Source organism: Mobula birostris, chromosome 21 (assembly GCF_030028105.1).
Source record: "Mobula birostris isolate sMobBir1 chromosome 21, sMobBir1.hap1, whole genome shotgun sequence".
In the NCBI taxonomy this organism is placed as follows: Eukaryota; Metazoa; Chordata; class Chondrichthyes; order Myliobatiformes; family Myliobatidae; genus Mobula; species Mobula birostris.
The window spans coordinates 36,612,812-36,627,811 of NC_092390.1; the positions used below are offsets into that span (position 1 = coordinate 36,612,812).

The 15,000-nt window shown below is 38.6% G+C and overlaps 1 protein-coding gene across 8 annotated transcripts in view; it reads left to right on the plus strand.

Annotated features, from left to right (window-relative positions):
* LOC140185728 (poly [ADP-ribose] polymerase tankyrase-2) overlaps positions 1–15,000 on the plus strand; it is a 66,192-nt gene that overhangs the window by 36,041 nt on the left and 15,151 nt on the right. For all 8 annotated transcript variants that reach the window (XR_011882707.1, XM_072239306.1, XM_072239307.1 and 5 more), the window contains 6 exons: positions 156–301; positions 2,811–2,976; positions 5,029–5,248; positions 11,211–11,320; positions 13,551–13,739; positions 14,339–14,594. Coding sequence is in view for 7 of the 8 variants with exons in the window: in XM_072239306.1 (XP_072095407.1) it covers positions 156–301; positions 2,811–2,976; positions 5,029–5,248; positions 11,211–11,320; positions 13,551–13,739; positions 14,339–14,594 (1,087 nt within the window). In the remaining variant the exon portion in view is untranslated. The remainder of the gene's footprint in view (positions 1–155; positions 302–2,810; positions 2,977–5,028; positions 5,249–11,210; positions 11,321–13,550; positions 13,740–14,338; positions 14,595–15,000) is intronic.

Below are 15,000 nucleotides of genomic sequence, written 5' to 3' on the forward strand. Positions count from 1 at the left end.
GCCGTAAATGCATGCGAATGTGCTCTTCCAGTTAGTGTCCCCTCTACATTTTAAGCTTCTAGCACTTGCAGAGTGCCATTTGAGTTTTCTTGCCTCTGCACACTAATATTGGGGAACCAAAACCCTGAAAAAATAAATAAAACTTTTCGTTACAGAAGCTCTGCACTCTTCAGAATGTAAACTGCAGAGATGTAGAAGGCCGCCAGTCTACCCCACTTCACTTTGCAGCTGGTTACAACAGAGTGTCTGTGGTGGAGTATTTGTTGGAAAATGGTGCTGATGTTCATGCCAAGGACAAAGGGTAATATTTCTAAGGCTTTTCTATTCTTTTAGAAGTGGACAAGCTTCACTTTTGACCAGGGGTGGGTGGGTGTGTGTGTGTGTGTGTGTGTGTGTGTGTGTGTGTGTGTGTGTGTGTGTGTATATAGTGGCGTGCAAAAGTTTGGGCACCCCTGGTCAAAATTCCTGTTATTGTGAATAGCTAAGCGAGTAAAAGATGAACTGATCTCCAAAAGTCATAAAGTTAAAGATGAAATGTTCTTTTCAACATTTTAAGCAAAATTAGTGTATTATTTTTGTTTTGTACAATTTTAGAGTGAAAAAAGGAAAAGAGCACCATGCAAAAGTTTGGGCACCCCAAGAGATTTGAGCTCTCAGATAACTTTTAGCAAGGTCTTGGACCTTAATTAGCTTGTTCAGTCATTGTTAGGAAAGGCCAAGTGATGCAAATTTTTTTTTCTCTAGCAAGCAAACAGGAAAAAAAACACAGCACATCCACAAAAACTACAGCCATAGCAAAATCAAATTAAGTATTGAGCAGCAAAAGAGAGAAAAATATAAAGGCAAAAGTAAACATACATAGCAAAGGTGCAGCACACCAAAAAACCTCAGTCCTCACCCCCTAAGAAAGCCAATACAGAGCCCCACATCCTTTCAAAGATGTGATGCAAATCTCAAAGCTTTATAAATACACTGACTCTTCAAATCTCGTCCCAACAATCAGCAGCCATGGGCTCCTCTAAGCAGCTGCCTAGCACTCTGAAAATTAAGATAAATGATGCCCACAAAGCAGGAGAAGGCTATAAGAAGATTGCAAAGCGTTTTCAAGTAGCTGTTTCCTCAGTTCGTAATGTAATTAAGAAATGGCAGTTATCAAGAATGGTGGAGGTCATGTTGAGGTCTGGAAGACCAAGAAAACTTCCCGAGAGAACTGCTCATCAGATTGCTAAAAGGCAAATCAAAAATCCCCGTCTGACTGCAGAAGACCTTCAAGAAGATTAAGCAGACCCTGGAGTGGTGGTGCACTGTTCTACTGTGCAGCGACACCTGCACAAATATGACCTCATGGAAGAGTCACCAGAAGAAAACCTTTCCTGCATGCTCGCCACAAAATTCAGCGTCAGAAATTTGCAAAGGAACATCTGAACAAGCCTGATGCATTTGGGAAACAAGTCCTTCCTGTGGACTGATGAAGTTAAAATAAAACTTCTTAGTTGCAATGAGCAAAGGTATGTTTGGAGAAAAAATGGTGCAGAATTTCATAAAAAGAACACCTGTCCAACTGTTAAGCACAGGGTTGGATCAATCATGCTTTGGGCTTGTGTTGCAGCCAGTGGCACGGGGAACATTTCACTGGTGGAGGAAAGAATGAATTCAATTAAATACCAGTAAATTCTGGAAGCAAACATCACACTGTCTGTAAATATAAAAAAAAAAGCTGAAGATGAAAAGAGGATGGTTTCTACAACAGGATAATGATCCTAAGCACACCTCAAAATCCACAATGGACTACCTCAAGAGGTGCAAGCTGAAATTTTTGCCATGGTCCTCACAGTCCCGCAACCTAAACATCATTGAAGATCTGCGGTTGACCTCAAAAGAGCAGTGCATGCAAGACAGCCCAAGAGTCTCTCAGAACTAGAAGCCTTTTGCAAAGAAGAATGGGTGAAAATCCAAACAAGAATTGAAAGACTCTTAGCTGGCTACAAAAAGCATTTACAAGCTGTGATACTTGCCAACGGAGGTGTTACTAAGTACTGACCATGCAGGGTACCCAAACTTTTGTTTCAGGCCCTTTCCTTTTTTATATTGACACTGTAAAAGATGGAAATAAAAAAGTGATCTTGCTTAAAATATTAAAGAAATGTGTCATCTTTAACTTTATGCCTTTTGGAAATCAGGTAATCTTTTACTCGCTTAGGTATTCACAGTAACAGAAATTTTGATCAGGGGTACTCAAACTTTTGTGTGCTACTGTGTATATATTTATGTGCAGCTTCAGCTGACATATGGTTAACACAAGCATTGTGTCCCTGTGCTGCTCTATTTTATGTTCTAAATGGTTTCTCAAGTAATCAGCGCTGAACAGTGTTAATTAAATCGCTTGCCATTTAGGTTGAAAGGAATTTTGATTATTAATTGAAATGAGCAGTAATGATTGTAATTGCTTTTGGGATCCACTCTAATATCTATAAAACAAATGGTTCCTCTTTGTACACTTGTACAGTGTTCATTAATCTGTCTGGATGGTTAGTTGGACTCAAACGTGTAATCATTGCTAAAAGGGAGGATTTTTGTGTAGGATATTAAAGTGTAATTGTAAAGTGATATTATGCCCCTCTATTAAGAATAATTTTAAATTTCTGATCATTTAATTAAAGAAGGAACCACTACGGTAGCTATATTGTGAACTCATAATGTTTGCAACTAGTTTGAAGTTGCTCAAGGTGTATTAACATCTCTGAGAGTGATACTACTTCTTTATAATTTCAGGCATCTGTTTATCTCATCACTGTTTTTATTTCTTTCAGTGGTTTGGTTCCATTGCATAATGCATGTTCCTATGGACATTATGAAGTGGCAGAGCTACTTGTTAAACATGGCGCAGTGGTTAATGTCGCTGATCTGTGGAAGTTTACTCCTTTACATGAAGCTGCTGCAAAAGGAAAATATGAAATTTGTAAACTTTTATTAATTGTAAGTTAATGAATGGCCTGGGTTTTCCTATAGAATTATCACTTGAGATCTTGTTGTTAAGTCTGACAACTTTTGCCAATTCTACATGCACTGGAAATTACAGCCTGATATCATTTGCTCTTCTAGCAAATGGGCTACGACAATATCTTGCTGAAATTGGGGATTCATATAAGTGATTAACTGCTCGCAGTCAGATATTCACTAAATTGAGAAAAAAGTAAGAATTCCCTTTTTAACTCAAACTGTGTTTTAAATGATAAATGCAGGGTCTTAGTCATTTAGATTTTAATGAATATTGGAGATTTTGGGTGTATTGTATTTCATATCTACTTTTATTTTTTCATAGATGATTTGGATAACATTTACTGTTTAAATTGTGCTTTCAGTAAATATATTCAGTTGCTTGTGCTATTCACACAGGTTCCAGCACCCTCCTTGAGGGCACTGCACTATTTTAGATCTCTAAATTCTAAATTTCAGTTTTCAATAAAAACTCGTAACCTTTTTATTTTTAAAATTTGGTTTTAATTGTTTTTAATGTTTCTGTATCAAAGACATTTTAGTAGAACTGAATCCTTGAAAGTCAGCCAAACCCAGGAGATGGCTTTGCCAGCTACCAGTTTAAATCGGAGTCATTTTGTGGTGGGATATGTTCTTGCCCATCATATTTATTTTCTTGTTTACAGATAGTGCAGAACAGGTCCTTCCAGCCCAGTGAGCAGCACAGCTCAGCAACCCACCAATTTAACCCTAGCCTAATCACAGTTTGCAATGACCAATTAACTGACTAACCTGTACATCTTTGGACTGTGGGAAGGAACCAGAGCACCCAGAAAAAAAACCCACGCAGTCACAGGGAGAACGTGCAAATTCGTTACGACGCCAGAATTAAACTCCAAAGCCCCCAAGTGGTAATAACATTGTGCTATCTCAGAGTCTTACCACTTAGGATCAGGACAACTCCTGACATACCTAGTGAAGGTTTGATTGCAGATTGGCATCTAAGGGTGACAAAAATTATGCTTGCGTTTGAGTACAAGAGGGATAAATGCTAGCTGCTGGCAGGAAGTTCTGGCTTGTACACACTGAAGGCATGATGGTCTGTGGTGCTGTGTATAAACTTAAAATATAACCGTATCAGAAACAAGACATTTAAACTTCAATTAATTTTTAGTGTCACAGAGTTGTATGGTCCAGAAATGGACCATTTTGGTCGCTATGTCCAAGTCAGTCTTTTGCCCATCTGCACTAATCGCTTTTGCCTAAAATAGATCATATCTGTATGTACCTTGCCAATTTAACAGCCTGGATAAATGTTCCTTAACTGTAGTGATTTTTATCTGAATCCACCATTATGTGAGTACCAACTATGTGTACAAAAGAAAAATTTTCCTTCAAATCCCCAAAGCTCTTTTACTCACTTTAAATCTATGCCTCTTCCATTGAGTACTGTAGTTCCAAGCAAATTGGTTGATGGTTGCTTTTGTAGACAGTGCAGAATAATTTAAAGCACCCCTAATTAATGAAATAACCTGGTATTGATCGTATGCAACTCTGCCATAATCAGAGTTGTTTCTTGCATTTGTGCAAGCAAGCTATTTTAATATCTCATCCAAAAAGTTCCATCTCAACCGATACATCACCCATTCACTATAATCTGGATTGAATATTCGGTGTTGGAACAGTGCTCTGACCAGAACTGACACCCAGGTTCAGTGCCTAACCTGCACTGAAGTTACCAGATGTTTTATTACTAGCCTTACTAAGCAAACCAGGGTTGGGTACCAGAATCTAGTTTGATAACATCAGCCAATACTCTATGCACACTAATATTACAAGATTGTGTTTTACTGTGATGTTTCCTCCAGAACTAAATAGCCGGTCAGTATCTCCACAAACAGTTATTTTGCCAAGGTGCTAGGAAAAACTGCTTGCACCTCCCGAACCTTAGTCCAGCAGGATTTCAATGCCATGGTGTGATGTACAAAGAAAATCAGTGGGGGGAGGGACCTTTATTCTTTGTGTTCATTGTATATTCTCATTAAATTCTAGCATGGTGCTGATCCAACCAAGAAGAACAGGGATGGAAATACAGCCTTGGATTTAATTAAGGATGGAGACACAGACATTCAAGATCTCTTGAGTGGCGATGCTGCTTTACTTGATGCTGCGAAAAAGGGTTGCATGGCCAGGGTGAAGAAGTTGTGCATAATAGAGAATGTTAACTGCAGAGATACTCAAGGCAGACATTCAACACCTTTGCATTTAGCAGGTCTGCTTTTGTTAAATTTGTTCTGTGTGCATATTAAATATTACAGAACTGCTGTAAATTGAGTGATTAGACATTGAAATTTCATACCTTTTTACATGAGGCGTCAATAACTTTAGAATTTTAGTTTCTGAGCATCTTGTTAAATTTGGAGGAAGATTAGCTCATTCGACTTTTTTCTAGAGTTTGTTAAACTTTTTTTTTCTCATATCACTGCAGTATTTCTAATAGGCCTTTTATTGACCCTTGAGGTGTTTTAGAACAACTTCAGACAAAAGTTTTGAAAATGAAGACATAACTTCTTGCAAATCATAAACACGAGAAATTCTGCAGATGCTGGAAAGCCAAGGCAACTCGTACATGCTGGAGGAACTCAGCGGGTCAGGCAGCATCTATGGAAACGAATAAACAGTTGTCATTTCAGGTGGAGATCCTTCTTCAGCTGATCCCAGATCCCACTCAACCACACCCCAACCTCCTCGTCATATCCTTTGCCCTGACCAATCAGGAACTGATCAACTTCCGCCTTAAATATAAGCACGGACTTGGCCTCCACCGCAGTCTGTGGCAGAGTGTTCCACAGATTTACTACTCTCTGGCTAAAAAAAACGTTCTTCCTTACCTCTGTTCCAAAAAGGGTCTGCCCTCAATTTTGAGGCTGTGCCCTCTAGTTCTGGATACCCCCACCACTGGAAACATCCTCTCCACTATCTAGTCCTTTCAACATTTGGCAGGCTTCAATGAGATCCCACACCCCCGCCCCCCCCGGCATTCCTCTAAATTCTAGTGAGTACAGGCCTAAAGCTGCCAAACACTCCTCATATGCTAACCCCTTCATTCCCAGAATGATCCTCATGAACCTCCTCTGAACTCTCTCCAATGATGACAAAAAACCCTTTCTGAGATATGGGGCCCAAAACTGTTGACAATGCTCCAAGTGTGGGTTGACTAGTGTTTTTTAAAGTCTCAGCATTATTTCCTTGCTTTTATATTCTATTCTCTTTGAAATAAATGCCAGCATTGCATTTGTGGTCTTTACCACAGACTCAACCTTTAAATTAACCTTCTGGGAATCTTGCACAAGGACTCCCAAGTCCCCCTGCACTCTGATGTTTGAATTTTCTCTCCATTTAGATAATCTGCACTATTGTTCCTTTTACCAAAATGCATTATCGTACATTTCCCAACACTGTATTCCATCTGCCACTTTTTTGGTCATTCTTCCAATTTGTCTAAGTCCTGCTGCAATCGCATTGCTTCCTCAGCCCTACCTACCCCTCCACCTATCTTCGTATCATCCTCAAACTTTGCCACAAAGCCATCAATTACATTATCAAAATTTTGACAAACAATGAAAAGCAGCGATCCCAATACTGACCCCTGAGGAACACCACTAGTCACCAGCAACCAAGCAGAAAATGACCCTTTTATTCCCACTTGCTGCCTCCTGCCTGTGTGCTATTCTGTTATCCGTGCCAGTATCTCTCCTGTAATACCATTGGATTTTATCTTGTTAAGCAGTCTCGTGTATGGCACCTTATCAAATGCCTTCTTAAAATCCAAGTAAATGAGATCCACTGCCTCTCCTTTGTCCACGCTGCTTGTTACTTCCTCGAAGAACTCTAACAGATTTGTCAGGCAATATTTCCCTTTGCAGAAACCATGCTGACTTTGACTTATTTTGTCATTGGTCTCCAAGTACCTTGAAACCTCATCCTTAATAATAGACTCCAACACTTTCCCAACCATTGAAGTTAGGCTAACTGGCCTGTAATTCCCTTTCTTTTGTCTTCCTCCCTTCTTAGAGAGTGAAGTGACATTTGCAATTTTCCAGTCCTCTGGGACCATGCCAGAATTAAGTGATTCTTTAAAGATCATGACCAATGCTTCAATTATCTCTTCAGCAACCTCTCTTAGGACTCTGGGATGTAGTCTGTCTGGCCTGGGTGACTTATCCACCTTAAGACCTTTGAGTTTGCCTAGAGCTTTTTCCTTTGTAATAGCAATGGCACTCACTTCTGCTCCCTGACACTCATGGACCTCTGGCACACTGCTTCTGTTTTCCACAGTGAAGCATTGAGTTCATCTGCCATCCCTTTGTCCTCCATTTCTACCTCACCAACTTTATTTTTCAGTAGTCCAATATCAACTCTCACCTCCCTTTTACTCTTTATATAACTGAAGAAGCTTTTGGTATCTTGCTTTATATTATTGGCTAGTCTGCCCTGATATTTCAACTTTTCCCTTCTTATCGTTTTCTTATTTGCCTTTTATTGGATTTTAAAAGTTTCCCAATCATCCAACTTCCCACTCACTTTTGCTACCTTGTATGCCCTTTTCTTGGCTTTTATGCAGTCCTTGATTTTGTCTGCCACTGTTGCCTGTCCTTGCCATTTGAAGACAATTTCTTCTGTGGGATGCATCTATCCTGCGCCTTGTGAACTATTCCTAGAAACTTGAGCCATCTCTGCACTGCTGTCATATCCACCAGTATCCTCCTCCAGTCCACCTGGGCAAGCTCTTGTCTCATGCCTCAGTAATTCCCCTTATTCCATTGCACTACTGATACATGTGACTTGTGCTTCTCCCTCTCAAATTGCAGCATGAATTCACTGTCTCCTAAGGGTTCCTTTACATTAAGCTCCCTAATAAGATCTAGGTTATTGCAGAACACCGAATCTCAGATGGCCTTTACCTGAGTAGGTTCATGCACAAGCTGCTCTTTTAAAAAAAAAACCATCTCGTAGGTATTCAGCAAATTCTCTCTTTTGCGACTCGTCACCAACCTGATTTTCCCAATCCCCTTGCATATTGAAGTCCCCCATTATAATTGTGTCACTACCTTTTATTACAAGCCTTTTCCAGCTGCCTTTGCAATCTCAACCCCACATCCTGGTTACTACTTGGAGGCCTATATATGATTCCCATAATGTTTTTGTTTACCCTTGCAATTTCTTAAACCCCCCCCCCCACAAAGATTCAACATTCTCTGACCCTACATCACTTCTTTCTAAAGATGTAATTCCGTCTCTTACCAACAGAGCTACACCACCGCCTATGCCTTCCTGCCTGTCCTTTTGATACAAAGTATATCCTTTGATGTTAAGCTCCCAACTATGGCCTTTCAGCTGTGATTCAGTGATGCCCATAACGTCATACTGACCAATCTCTAATTATGCAACGAGTTTGTCCACCTTATTCCTAATTCTATGCGCGTTTAAATACAACACCACCTTCTGTCCGGCATTCTTCACCCTTTTGAATTTTGCCTCTGGTACAACTTAACTCTTTGCTGTATCTGCATTTGTACCCAGTCATTGGCTTGTCCTTCATGTTACACCCATCATTTTCTTGTAAACCTGCTGGCTCATTCTCAGCTCTATCATCCTGGTTCCCATCCCCCTGTTCAAAGCATGTTGGTTTCCCTTTTATAATAAGACCCATAGATATCAATTCTTTTCACAATTTTCTGTAAGTTAATCTGGCTATGGTCTGTATATTGGCCAATTTAATAGAAATGGAGAGCACTTCTGGAGGAGTTTAGAAGCTAAATGCATTAAATATGAATTTTCGGCAAATCCACTAAGAAATTCTGGAATGAAAATTACTTGTAGTGCTGCAAATGTGAAACATTACTCCCTGAAGTGTTGAAGTCATTAGCAAAGCTGCATTTATAGAAAGCTTGGATAAATTCATAGAGAAATAGAGTACGACTGTTTTGAGAAGGACTACAAGGAGGGAGGCTTTATTTATGGGTCATGAGGACTGGTGAAGACTAATAGGACGAAGTGAATTATTTGTCGTAAATATCATGTTAAGTGCTAGAAATGGAAAGCCTGATCTTGGGAATTTGCAATTCATGCTTTAGTAAGCCTAAGATTTGTTAAGCCCAGGCCCCATGCAGTTATGCACTTAAGAGCTGTTAATTTTAAGTATAAAATTAAGCATGTGAATTTGTTAACTCTAAATCAATAACAAGAACTTGGTTGGTTATTTGTTTTAAGGCAGTATTATCCAACCTCAATGATTGAAACAGCTTTAGAAATTGCCATAATGTAAGCAATCAAATCTCTCAAAAATCTGGCCAACATTCAAAAATTCACTACTGATGTATTGTTTTATTTACTACTGTAATCTAATGATGCGATTTGAGCAAGAGGTGAATATTCACCTTCTCACTTTAATCATTCTAAATTCGTATTGTTTTGTAATCATTTCCAGGCATCTATTTTTCGCCAAATGATTTTGCCATCTGATGAGATGGAATTAAAACATAATTTTAAACAGGGCAGCAGGAAGTGCAGACAGGGGACATGAAGTGGTTTTTGGTGGGGGTCGGGGTGGTAGACTGAGTCTGTTTTCTGCAATGTGCTGAATTGTGTCCGCACTCTACTGCAGTTTTTTGATGTCGTGTGCAGACCAGTTGCCATACCAAACTGCACTGCATTTCTGCATCTGGATAGGATGCTTTCTGTGGTGCATCAATAAAAATTGGTGTCGATTAAATGGGACATGCCAGATTTCTTTAGCCTCTTGAGAAAATAGAACTGTTCGTAGGCTTTCTTAGCTGTGGTGTCAGCGTGTTGAGGCCAGGATGGCAATATTCACTCCTAGGAACTTGAAACACTCTCTTGACCTCAGCACCATTGATGTAAACATGAGCATGTGCACTCCCCCCTCACTTCCTGAAGTCAAAAATCAGCTCTTTTGCTGATATTCAAAGAAAGGTTGTCGTGATGCCATGTCACTACGCTCTTTGTCTCCTTCCCAGATTTATCTTTATGAGATACAGGCCACTACAGTGGTATCATCTGCAAACTTAGAAGTTAGATTAAATAATTTTGAACTGCACAAGTGTGATTTACAATTGTAGCAGTTTCCATGTTCGGTAGTTGTACATTTTCTTGGTGTGAGTAACAGTTTTCCATTTTATATCTGTACAAAAGTCAATGACATCTGCAAGATTTTTGTCTTTCAGAATTTCAATGTGATATTTATCTTTGACAATTTAATTAACCTGCAATTGCTAACAATATCTTTAGTTGCTAAGGTTGTAAGTGCGAGGAATCATGCTCGAAACCTTTCTACATCTCGTACCTTAAAGATATTCCTTGGAGCCTAATTTTTGACAAGCTTTCGCTGTCCACCCTCTTGTTTCCTGACATAGAATTATTGTCAAATAAAAACAAAGCCGTGTAGCTAGAGGTTGCTATTCCTATAAGAATTTGCAGGTAGTTCCAAGCCCAACAGCTGCATATTCCTAATAAATTAGACGAGTGCACGTTGGAATTTTTAAGCTTTATCAGTAGTATGGATGGTGCTTGTTAAGTGCCGGGCTGGTGTGGCACAGCGTCCAAGCTGGAGTCCAGTGTTTGCTCAGCAGAAGACTGTATTGTGTTAAACTGCAGACTGCTGCAATGTTCATGGACTCGGGGTCCGGACTATTTTTTATGTGTGACCGGATTTTACTGATACCTTAAACTGTGTGACCTTGCTGTCTTGTATGCACTATATGTGCCTTGTTCTTTGATGGCTGTTGGTACTGTATTTTGCACTTTGGCTCGGAGTAACACTTTTTAATTTGGCCGTATTCATGGATATTCATGTGTGGTTGAATGACAATTAAACTTGAATTGCTACCATTTCTAAATTTGGCTTCTAGCGAATGTGTTGTTTTCTTAAGGCCAATGATAAATTTAGTTTACTTCCATATTTAAATGAATGTAAACGCTAGTGTGAAATTTGTACTCCCAGAAGGTGCAAATGCTGCAAATTTTAGAAAAATCATAATCCTATGTTCAGTCACAAATCAATTGTGCCAATCAAAGCTGCTGTAGAATATCTGAATTTTCTGACTTTTATTTGAAGCTGTTCAACTTAACTTGCAAATATCAAATGCTAATGTAATTTTATTATATTGTGATGAATATATCTTTTCATTGTAAATTGTATTGTGTTTCAACAGCTGGTTATAACAATCTGGAAGTTGCAGAATATCTGCTGCAACATGGTGCTGATGTGAATGCTCAAGACAAAGGTGGATTGATACCTTTACATAATGCTGCTTCATATGGGGTAAGATGAAATATAATGCAGTACTAAATCCAATAGATAGAAAACGTTTCTGCTGAATAAATTACTGTCTGTGCTTCAGAAGGAGCAGAATATCTGCTAGTGTGTTGTAAAGTTACTTAAATGTAGGATTATCCACATTTTTATTTTCTGATTTTTATCTATACTATTCAGATCAGGTTTCTCCAAGGGTGTTTCAGGATTGTGCTCTAACTCAAGTGGGACTGTTTAGTTTCCAATGTATGTCCTATGCCAAAAGACTATGATGGTTTTATCTGTCCTTTTGTTTTATTGAAGTTGCTATTTTTCTTAGGGGGGTGGTCAACGGGCATAGAAACACTGCTAAAGATAACCTATTAGTAAAATTACAGATAGCAATAAAATTATAGAGTTGTAGGTAGTGAAGAAAGTTGTCTAAGAGTATGGGGCATGGATCAGCTGGAAAGTTAGGCGGAGCAGTGGTGGATGGAATTTAATCTAGGAAAGAGTGAAGTCGTACGCTTTCAGGAAGTCAAATTCTGATAGTACATGGCAGTACCTTTGGATCAATCAGTCCTTTGATGTGTCGAGGGACCTTGGAGGTAAAAGCCCATAACTTCTGAAATGAACAACAAAGGTGGATAGGGTAGTGTAGAAGGTATTTGGTGTGCTTTCCTTCATAGGATAGGGCATTGATAGAGTTGATAAAACCACAGCTGGAGTACTGTGGGCAGATCTCAGTAAATATTGGTAAATTGATTTATTATTGTCACATGTACCAAGTTAGAATGAAAAATCAACAGTGCATTGAGGTAGTACAAGGGAAAGCAATGAGAGTGCAGAAGAAAGTGTTACAGTTACAGGCAAAGTGGATGCAAGGCCATCTTAGAATTGTAGATGTTAGATTTAAGAGTAGAATGATTATAATAGAAATGATGAGTAGGTCTGCAGAGTGGCTCCTCTTGGTTCCATTGATCTCTTATTAATGCTTATTAAACAACCCTTTGTTACTATTTTGAATGAAGGCTGCTGTTTTAGATGCAGCTTTAGATCATACTCTTACCTATGAAAGGATAGATAGGAATGCAGCAAAAGTTTACCCTATGGGGAGGGCAGTACTGTTATCTGAGGGGAATTGTTGACTAGGCTGCGTTCACTAAAATGTAGTAGAATTTAGTAGATTTTAATCAAATTGAGCTTGAAGGGCCAGATGGAAAATGCATTCCTTGCCTAGAGATTCTAGAACCAGGGATTAGAGTCAGAATAAAGATCTTAGCACTGAAGTTAGATTTTTTTTTTCATTTGGGGGTGCCGACCCTATGGAATTCTCTTCCACATAACTGTGCGGGCCAAAGCACTGAATATGTTTAAGGTTTCTGGAGACAAAATGTATTCAAGTTTTGTGTTTGTGTGGTGGGTGGAAGGCAGAGTAGAAGTACAGTATTGAGCTGGATGATCAGCAGTGATTATGTTGCTGGCTTAAGATCAAGGAGGGAGGGAACGTCGACTCAGACTATGGGACACCTGTGTTGGGCATTTTCATGCCTTACAGGGCGCAGATTGGAACTCCTCGCACAGACACTAGAGCAATGTGTGGTTAAGTGCCTTGCTCAAGGACACAAACAGGCTGCCACAGCTGGGGCTCGAACTAGCGACCTTCAGATCACTAGACAAACGCCTTAATCACTTGGCCACGTGCCCAACATTTTTGTGAATTCCTCATCTATTTGACGATCAAGGAACTGAACAAATAATGATTGATACAAATGAATAATAATTGCCTGGAGGAGAAGATGGCTTATTCGAGGTAGAAAGAAAAGAATTAGCATTCCCAAGATTCCAAATCAGAAGGTTGCAAAAGTTGTTGCTATTGGCTGAAGTTGATCGTCAAATAGATGAGGAATTTGCAAAAATAGTTATGCATAGAGATTAATTTCTGTACAGTAACTATTAAAACTTGATTGAGTTCCAGGTTATTCTTGTTCCCCAATATCACTAACCTATCTTTGGCATGTTAATAAGCCACGCAATACGTATTTTGAGTAGCCTTTTTGTAGAAAAAAATAATGCATTTTACTTTTCTAATTAAAACTATAGAGGTGAAGGGAAATTAATTGCCCTAAATTTATTATAGTTTAGCATTGTCTAGTAAATCCAGGCTCTTTGTTTACTGTTGCCTGCCAAGAATACCATCCAAGTACAGAAGTTTCATTTTGAGCAGCTCACTAATTTACGTTTGTGTATTTTATTCTAGCATGTGGATGTAGCAGCATTGTTGATAAGATATAATGCATGTGTAAATGCGACAGACAAATGGGCTTTCACTCCCCTTCATGAAGCAGCGCAGAAAGGGAGGACACAGTTGTGTGCATTATTGCTAGCCCATGGAGCTGACCCCACTATGAGAAACCAGGAAGGACAAACGCCATTAGACCTCGTCAATGTAGGTATCCTATCAAAACAAATTACCAGATATTGCCCATTTTAGAATTGTGATCTTTGTTTCAGTTTAAAAATTGCTTAAAATGTAGTGATTGCAGAGCTTTTTTGCATTGTAAAATCAGGTTGAATATATCTTTGCAATGTAATGGCTGATTGAATGTAATTCAAGTTACCAGTGCTACTTTTGACAACCCTTAATCTTGTAACAAGATTTTGGGGGAAGAAACTAAGGAAATTCTTTATATCAATAATTTATTGGTTTTTAAAAAGATTTATAATATTCATTGTTTTCTCGAGCAAATGTTTAAAAAGCAGTGTCTGCTAGAAAATTGAACAAAAAAGAAACTTTAAACTTTCAAATTAAGTCTTGATATGCTGTCACTAAATATTGATATGAATATGGTCAATTCCTAGGAATATAGTTTTGGCGTTAAAGCAGCTATCTACAGTGCTGAAGTTTGTATCAGTGAATATCGGATTAATAAAATGTACTGTGCCCTCTAATAAAAATTAAACCCTGAGATTTTAGTTTAAGAAAACAAAAGTTTTAATTGAGTAATAGTCTGAAGTTATTTTATAAATGTTACAATTTTCACACAGGCAGATGATGTCAGAGCTTTGCTAATTGCAGCAATGCCCCCTTCTGCATTGCCATCTTGCTATAAGCCCCAAGCTGTTGTCATCAATGCTTCACAAACAACAGGACCTACAGCCTCTTCTCTGCCTTCTATTCCATCAAATACGGGAAGTCCATCTGTTGCATGTAGTCTAGAGAACCTTTCAACTAGTTTCTGCGAGCTCACTTCCAGTGGTAGCTTGTGTGGTACAGAAGGACTCAGTAGCTTGGAGAAAAAAGGTAAAGAGATTTTAATGTTAATCTATGTAAATAATGAATTCAACTTTGTAACATATTGGATAATTGTATGAATAACTTTAAACTGCCAGTTCTGTGCAGGCAGTATGCCTAGCCTATTTTGTATTTTAAACTTCAAGTGCATGAATCACCAGTATAATTGGCATTATATTTTCTTTTTGCCCTGATTTATTTTGATAATTGTGGTTCATGTTGACAAAGCTATGAATCCTGCGAATGTGCCAACTGGAATTGAAAAATAACTTAATATATTTCTCCAGAAAATATTTTGTGACATAAAAAATAATGGGCATCTATTGAAAAGAAAATTACTGATTTAAACAGATTTAAGGCATACTACAGCTTTTTTTAAAATGTGTACTCAATTTTTCTTTAAAATGATCCTCTA